This window comes from Sinocyclocheilus rhinocerous, unplaced genomic scaffold (genome assembly GCF_001515625.1).
Source record: "Sinocyclocheilus rhinocerous isolate Xijiao unplaced genomic scaffold, SAMN03320098_v1.1 scaffold263, whole genome shotgun sequence".
Classification (NCBI taxonomy): domain Eukaryota; kingdom Metazoa; phylum Chordata; class Actinopteri; order Cypriniformes; family Cyprinidae; genus Sinocyclocheilus; species Sinocyclocheilus rhinocerous.
Window position 1 is genome coordinate 1,490,111 of NW_015645086.1, and position 9,013 is coordinate 1,499,123.

At 35.3% G+C, this 9,013-nt stretch overlaps 1 protein-coding gene across 5 annotated transcripts in view; it reads left to right on the forward strand.

Moving 5' to 3' along the window:
• chl1a (cell adhesion molecule L1-like a) overlaps window positions 1–9,013 on the forward strand; it is a 64,684-nt gene that overhangs the window by 52,231 nt on the left and 3,440 nt on the right. For 3 of the 5 annotated variants that reach the window (XM_016509136.1, XM_016509137.1, XM_016509138.1), the window contains 8 exons: window positions 236–440; window positions 793–915; window positions 1,880–2,053; window positions 2,564–2,629; window positions 2,852–2,890; window positions 3,754–3,822; window positions 7,282–7,407; window positions 8,256–8,328. In XM_016509136.1, the coding sequence (XP_016364622.1) occupies window positions 236–440; window positions 793–915; window positions 1,880–2,053; window positions 2,564–2,629; window positions 2,852–2,890; window positions 3,754–3,822; window positions 7,282–7,407; window positions 8,256–8,328 (875 nt within the window). The remainder of the gene's footprint in view (window positions 1–235; window positions 441–792; window positions 916–1,879; window positions 2,054–2,563; window positions 2,630–2,851; window positions 2,891–3,753; window positions 3,823–7,281; window positions 7,408–8,255; window positions 8,329–9,013) is intronic. The other 2 variants (XM_016509139.1, XM_016509140.1) reach the window with 2 other exon arrangements.

Sequence of the window (9,013 nt, forward strand, 5' to 3'; positions counted from 1 at the left end):
TACAGACTAACTAAAGTTGAAAAAGTGAAAAAGCATAATAGGACCCCTTTAAAAGACTCCACTGTGTGTTTCCTTATTACTTTTATTTGATCTCTTTGCCTTTATTTTCACTCTTGGATTATTTTCCATGAAAAAAAAAAAAATAATAAAATAAATAAATATATATATATATATATATATATATATATATCCTCATACACACTCTCTTTCTCTTTCTTCCATCTTTTGCTCCCAGGTCCACTGGTGGCAAACACAAAGTCTGTTGAACTCTAAGAGAATTCCCTCAGAGAGACAGTCTCTCACCATCCCTGGAAACAGGAGTCACACCATGGTGCCGGGACTGAAGCCATTCTCTGAATATAGCCTGACTGTCAACATCTTTAACCGGAGAGGGAATGGGCCCAGCAGCAGTCCCGTCTCTTTCACAACTCCACAGGGAGGCAAGAACACTTCGACAGTAGACACGTTTTAAAATTCAGTGGTTTGAGCATCTGCTAAGTTCTTGTGTAGATTCAGTTGAATTTTACACACTTTGTTGTTCACCCAAATGTACTGCTGAACATAAGAAGACTAATTTACATAGAAAGGAGGTGTGTAAGAATTACATTGACTTAAATTAGATAAAATGCAATGCTATTTCAGCAGTTGAACTAAATTTGTAGGTGTTTATCAAATAAATATGCTGTTTTTTGGTTTGTTTGTTTTTTTGCACTGAAATACAGCATCTAACAGTTTTTGAGTTTTCTAATTTAAGGTACATACTGACCAGTAGCGCTTGATATCTTCCCACAGTTCCTGAGCAACCTCCCATCCTGAGAGCCACAAACTTTCAGAAAGACTCCATCACGCTGGTGTGGGCGCCTCCGCATGAAACCAATGGCTTTCTCATGGGATACTTGCTGCAATATCAGACAGGTATGATGCTCACAGATTTATCTCACGTTACATCGTCTATCTCAGTGAATTTTATATAATCCATGTTTAACTGTACTATATCCTGATGTATATACTCCAAGTTTGGGGTCAATAACATTTTTTATGTTTTTATAAGAATGGTCTTATGCTCACCAAGGTTGCATTTATATATTACAAAAATACAGTCAAAAACAGTACTATTGTGATATAATACTACAATTTTGAATAACTGTTTTCTATTGTAATATAGTTTAAAATGTATTTTTTTCCTGTGATCAAAGCTGAAGTTTCAGCATCAATACTCCAGTCTTCAGTGTCACATGATCCTTCAGAAATCATTCTGATATGCTGATTTGTTGATTTCTAATTATAATAACAGGTAAAAGAGAGAGAGAGAGAGAGGAAAATTAAAAGCTTAAAGAAAGTGTGGAAAATGCAACACAGTGTCTTTATTTAGAATTCTATGATGAGCAGAAAGTTTGAAGAACATTGTTTCAAACATGACAATGCTTTCTCGAATCTCAAATTAACAACATTTTATTGATGAGAATAGAGAGTAGGTAGGATTGATTGTGGCAGACTTTATATAATAGGCAAAAACATAATTCTGCTGTGAGGTAAAGTAGGAAGAATAACAGATCAAGAGAAGTGGTGCTGGGGAGGAGGAGGGCTAAAGAAAATTATCACTGTGCTGGACGGTAATATATAAGGTTGCATAGACAGGAAATAGAGATCGATTGGCAGATTGGGCCAATCAGCTACTCAGAAGTTTCTTGACTGAACTATGCATTTATTTGAAATAGAAATCTTTTGTAATATCATGTCTTTTTTGATTAATTTAATGCATTAATCAATGCTTTTGATTAATAAAAGTATCACTTTCTTTAAAAAATTCTTCCTGACCCCAAACTTTTGAATGTTTTAAATATTTTAAAACTCAATAATTTGTTTGTTGTTCTTGTAGTTAATGAGACTCGGGGTGAGCTGAAATCTGTGAACATCAATGCACCAGATACAACACAGTGGGTCTTGCGTGATCTGCAGGATGACAACTGGTATAAGTTCTACCTGAGCGCGTGCACACAGGTGGGCTGCGGGTCAGCCATCAGTGAGGAAGGAGGCACCGTCTCTGAAGCGTGTAAGTGTGCCCAGCAGCAACTATAAGCAGAGTCCCAAGAGCTATAATGGAACTGGTATCAGAATCTGAATTAAAGTGCCCATGCTGAGACACAAACATCTGATACAAGCTATGTTAGTTGTGTTCTAATTAGCACAGCCGCAAGGTGTTCGAAAGTGATTAAGCAGCAGTTACGGAACTCTGAGTTGCTGTTGGCAAGATCTTGTTGCATAAAAGAGAGTGATTAGATTATTGTTAAAATGCAAAACTCACAATGATCTGATGAGCAAAAGGATGTAATGACCAATACATTGACCAATCAATGAGGTGGCTTAGTAAAAATAATTGCCTACAGATGTGTTTTTACTTACTGGATAACTGATATTGCATCATCGTCACAGTTTTTCTGTAGGCCACAATTTTGTTACGGATTGCCTATTTCTTTCTGTTATGCTCATATTCTCATACTCCATGGGTTTGTTTAACCTGATCTGTCTTCTTATCAACCAACTTCTGTTTCTCATGAACTAGTTACAATGCCCAAACATTCATTTCCTGAAGTTTCTACAGTCTCAGCTGAAACGTCAACAGAGAGCTGTATGTATCACATACTGAAGTTTATAGCCTTTTGCAGCTTACTTAGTAGTAGTAGTAGTATTTTGAAGCATTTCAAAATTTCACTCTTGCGGTGACATCTGCATTTTCAGTCAGATAAATGTAATTTAAAGCTAATTTATCAGTATAATATGTCAACTTATGGACATAAAACCTGAATTCATTTATTGTTGTATTTTTACGTATCTCTACTGTCTTTTTAAGATGAACTGTCGACATCTGAGGTGACATCATCTGACTTGAGTATGTACCAGCAAATTTGTAGCTGTTTTTGTAAACTGAAAAATGAATTAGTATATTAACTCCTACATTAATATGTCTAAAATAACTCCATATACACTAGTAATAGTGTCAGTAATTGTAGCACTAATTTTAGTCACATAAATAGTATCAGTTGTTGTTGTTGCTGTTGTTGAAATTCAAAAGGCCCTGCCTATATTCAGTGAAGGAGATAATTGTGTACATTCTGCAAAACGAGCATACTATTCCATCAAAAATCCACATAGTGACAGATGGTTCAAGTTTACTTGAGCTTGGTTGCTGTTGGCGTTTGCTTTTGTTTTTTAAGAGCTCCTCTGAGGCAGTAATACTGTCCCTGAACTCCTGCTAAAGACTGCAAAAACATGCTGTCTTTATCAGGGTTGACAAAATCAGTCTGGCTGTTGACAGGAATACATCACTCAACGGTGTTCATTTTGTAAAGACCGGCTGTAAACTTATAGTACAAATTGCAAAAAAAAAAACTTTAGCAACTATCAGGCCTTTATAGCACTTTCCCCTTGTTAGGTCCATTTATTTTGCTGTCCTGCCTATGATTAGTTGCATTTTATTATTTGCATTTAGCATTTTTTCCCCCTCCTGCTATCCATGACCCTATCAGACCCAATAGTCATTTTAAGCCCACTGGTTGATATAAACTCATATAAACAATCCTAATTATTTATATAGTTCCTGTTCATGTTGATCTGATGCTGTGAATAATGATTTTATGATGCGTAGAAGCATTTTTTTCTGGACAGTCTGAATAGGGATATTAAAATTTTCCACTGCTGCAGTCCATTTTACAGGGAAATGCATGTGGTCTGAACTCTCTCTCTCTCTTGCAGGACAACCTTTCCCTTTCACCTCATCTAATACAGACACTCCTTCTGTCAATGCCACCTTTCCTACCTTAGGTATTCATTCATCTACCTAAACAATCACTTTCATAACTCCATATTTGAGTGAAATTAACATTTAAAGTTAGCATGAAATGAAAACTTCCGTTATTACATTGTTGACAATGATGTCAGTGCATGTTTTTGCATTTAATTTAATGTATTTTTATATTTAGTTTTTCAATTAATTAGAAAAAAATTCTAATCTTTTATGCTTGACATCACTGGTCCCTGATACAGAGATCCATCAGTTCTGATAAAAAATCCTGCCCTACAATTTGATCTCAAATAAATATCCTCTTTTACACCGAAATGTTATAGAAATGCTGTTTCATGTTGACTTTAACAAAGTTTTCATTCAGATTTCTGTCACTATATCATTTCTATAACACTTTCCTATGGTTATGGGTGTACTGGGATTCTTTTGCAGGAACTAACCTTTTGAGCGTCTTTCCTGTATTTTGTTCTATACCTTCTTCTCTATAAATTTCTCTCAGTTGTGCTCAACATATCCACCTTTGTAAGTGACACCTCTGCAAGAATCAGCTGGAGAACCAGAGGAGAACGTTCTGATTCACAGCTCTATGTTGCCATAATGAATCACCGTAAGGATCTTACTCCTCAAACTGATTTGTCAGGATCCAATGTTTGCAGCATTGAGTTTTGTGTAAATTGTAGACATATTTGTAGTGAAGTTTGGAAAGTATCATCGAGGGCTACAACTAAAAACAATTTGAACTATTTTGAATTGATTAATCTGTTGATTTCTTACATTAATTGGCTTTTCAACATTTTGATCAATGTGCAGATTTAAATATGTATAATGTACACTGTAAAAGAAAATCCGTAAACTTTACGGTAAGTTGTGGTTGCCGGAATTTTACCGTAAAAATATGGTAGCTAGGCCTGTCACGATAACAACTTTTTGTTGTGCGATATATTGCCCCAAAAATAATTGCGATAAGCGATATTATTGTCATTTTAAAGACCATTTTATGCCACTGAATATATAATCATAATGTAACAACATAATAATGCAAGAAGGCCTACACACTTCAAATGACAACAAACTTTTCATTGTTAAGAATATTTAGCCTAGATCATAGAAATTAAGTATCAAAATATTAGATACCTTAAAAAACTTGAATAAATAGTAAATAAACATTTTCTAACAAAAAGTGCAAAGTAACAAGTACAAACAAAGAAAAATGCATTAAGAACTTGTATGGAGATTTTTCCATCTACAGATTTTTCCCTGACCTTCTTTTCTCTGTAAATTAAGGGTGCACACTATTCCTGAAAAACACAATCACTACTTAGCAGTCAGATGTCCGCATGCACAAAGGCACAGATCCCTAAACAAAGCCATATCTGCAGAAGAAACTTTTTTTTGTAGAAGCATTTTTTAAAATTTGAACTAGCACCTCATGACTAATCTACATTATGTACAAGAAGCTGCAAAAGACACAGGCACAAGCGGAAATGTACAAAACATGGTGACGTTAATTTTAAGTAAATATAATGTGCGATATATTGCGTCACCAAAAATTATTGAGGTCATGTACATACATAGCGCAATAAGTCGGTATATCGATTATTGCGACAGGCCTAACTTACATCGCTTGACACGCCCACATTCTGTTGCCAACGATCTGTCGCTCATGTCGCCGGAAGTCACCAGCTCTCCATTGAAAATGAATGGGATCTTGTCTCTTTGTCACTGGCGGTGTTAACGGGGCTTGAATAATAAACATGCATAAATGAGAAAATAAAGCACGGGACGTGCTTGATGTTAAAATTAGTTAAGCACAATTAAGCTTGAAAAGGACTAGCTCAGTGCATTACTAATGCCCCTGAAACGCTTGTCTAAAGGTTTCCACCTCGTTGAAGGGCTCAGCCCAGGAACTGTGTACACAGTCCGGCTGCAGGCTTCACACAGGGTTGATGACCCTAGCATTTTTGAAGAGGTTTTCAAGACCAGGAAAGGTGAGAAGTTAGATAATTTAGCCTGTAGAACAGCATTAGAAGTATCACTGACATAGTATATATGTGATAGTCGTTCTGTGGGTGCATTAGCACTAGAGGTATGTAAAAAAAAAAAGGTCTCTCATTCCATTGAGCAAGCAATTTTTTAAATATTATACTTTATAGAATGTGCTGTAAAAATAAAGCTGTGAAGTTTACAGGGGGAAAAAACAGCAGCTGTGGTTGCCAGAACTTTACCTAAAAAAATACAGTCACAACAGTACTTCATGGTAACAAAAACTGTATATTTTAATAACTGGTAGAATGTTAATATTACATCGTTCTACTCTGCTTTGTATCTGTACAGTATACTGATAACCACTTTAACTCATCGACGCTAAAGTGCCCTTTTGGTCCGATCTAGGTCAACCGGACCGCGATTTCAAAACCCAAATGTACATAACCAACAAGAAAAAAAAAAAACTAAGAAGAAACATATTTTTTCACAGTCAATTATAAGATAACTTTGTTTTTACTTGTTTTTGTTTTAACAGTATTTTACTGTAAAATTGCTTAAAATGTCCTGTTAGCTCTATTACAAACAGTGTTGGGCAAGTTACTTCCAAAATGTAATACATTATATATTACTAGTTACTGTTAACCAATTAACAGGTTTTTACTGAAGCATTTTTACAGTCTTTTACATTTAAAATCACAAACTTTTTTTTACAGTGTGGATGATTTTGCAGGACATGTTGAAATGCTTGTAACTAAAATATAAAATTTTTAGAACTATAATCTCAAAGCATTTTATTTTACTATGAACAAACTGTATCTTTCAAAACTCGAAAGTTCCACTCCAGAATAAATAACCTTAAGAATTTAAGTTAATTGACTGTAAGGCCTAAAACTTTCTGATATCAGACAAATAAATTCCTTTGGACACATAACGGCCAACCTCTACACGTCAACGATGCCTACTCTTTTATTTGACAGAAACTTGGCCCATCTATTCAGTGCGAGATAATACAGAGAAACTAGGGTAGGGAATGTTATTCATAAACACCAGAAGAACTAATGATAATGAATTATGTATGACTGGTAGATGTATCACCTACAGCTCTGCATGTGCTTCCAAACAAGTGACAGAAATTTATTTGCAACTGGGTCTCTGATCATTTCATTTTGTCAGCAAACTCACAGGTTCTGAGGCAACAGCAAAGAAGAGTCCATTTATGTCAGAAAATTGGTGGCAAATGTTCATAAGTGTTCCAGAAGTTCATCAAATGTTCAAAAGTAAACTGTGACCCATTTAAATACTCTTCTTTGGGTTCTGATTGTTCTCCTTTGACAAACCACATCAGAATTTGACACAGGAACCATACTTAAAAATGCCATTTGACAATTCTTCCTTTAACCCAACAAAACATCATCACTATTTTCCAATATTTCAGTATGACTGTGTTCATGAATTACATTTTTCCAAAAACAAACTCTCCTTTGTCCTTGCAGTGTCTAGTAAACAACTCGTGGCATCCCAGGAGTGGTTTGTGGCGATCATGTGCGCAGTGGCTTTACTAACTCTGCTTGTCCTCATCGGCTGTTTTGTGCTCAAGAACAAATTCGGCAAGTACGCAGGTAAGACACATTCAGCTTCAGAGGTCACACAGAGCTCATAGACCTCTGTTTAAGCTCTCAGTTCTCTGTAGTCAAAGCGTATACACCTTAGCTTGGTGCATTTGTTAGCTTTGTGTTGTGTGGCTCTGTCGCACCAACCCATAGGCTTATTACAAGCAGTGTCAGACAGAAAACCTGAGATCAGTGAGCTTTATTGGCCTGTCCTCGCCTGCTCCTACTGGTCTTCTTTTGATCTTCACATATATTTAACCAATATGAAATGCTTTTAATGGATTCAAGAACTAATTGTGTCCTGAATGGATTGTTGCAACAGACTCTTGCATGCATTAAAATGCATAAGAACCCTTATGGAGCTTATGGAATAAAGCCCAAGCCATTGCAAGACAGTTTTAAACGCCTTGTTCTTACATCACTGTGGCTGTTAGATACTATACATAAAGGTTATTTATACCTTACCAAGCTGAAAAGAATAAATGTTTTCACCCGTAAGGCCATATCTTACATTCAAGTTCAGCACACAGTAGTTTTTCTAAAAGGCAGTCAGTGTCCTTGATGTGCTTCCACACAGCAAAATACAAAATACTTACACAAATTTGGAGAATATGAAGTATTGAATGTTTGCTCAGCATTTGCAAATCAAGTGGATATCATATATTATCTCTTATGAATAACAATAATGTCATTTTTAAAATGAAATCAAGACAAGAAATTTCAAAAGCAACTGAGAAAAACCAATACACAAAACACTCTCCTTGAATGTTGTAATTTCACTCCAATCGAATCTACCAAAATAGTATAATGTGATTTTATGATAAATAACATCTTTGCATTTTTTTTTCTCTTGGCAGTGAAGGAAAAGGAGGAAACTCCCGCTGATCCTGAAGCTCAAGCCATGGGCGAAGAATCCCCCTGCGAGTACAGGTCAGAGAGCCACACTAGTCCTGTTATAGATCTTCATCTCACTGAGTTCCTGTAATATCATTTCTTAATGCCTTTTTCTCCTGCAAATAAACCCTACACGCACGCCATTTACTTGGAGCCACATGGAAAGCATTGCTCCGCGAGCTTGAACTGAATCTGTGCTTACTAGCCCACACACAGATAGTGAACGGCAGCTTTGTTTAGCTCAAAAGTTAGATTGTTAGTGTAGTGGTGTATGTTTGTTGTATTGTGTTAAGCCTGTAGTACAACTTTAAAAGGGTTCCTCAGTTATAGAAACATCTGAAAATATGGTAATTTTCAAAAATTAAACATTTTCATTTTTTCCAGGCCTGAAAAAGTCATGGAAGTAAATACAAAATACAGAAGTCATGGCAAATTAATGAAAGTTTATAGTGAATATGGAAATGTTTTTATTTTTTTATTGACTAGATAAATGTAAATATTACATATGCAAAATGTTGATCTTTGAGAGTGTTTAAGTCAGAGTCTGTTTATGTGATAATTGTTATAATTTTAAAAGATTAATATCTGACATACAAATGGAAATCCGTTGATATAGTAAAAAAATTGGAGAAAAAATGTCTTATAAATTAATACTTTGATTTGGCAAGGTCACATTAAATTGATCAAAAGTGACAGTAAAGACTTAAGATTATTAGTATAT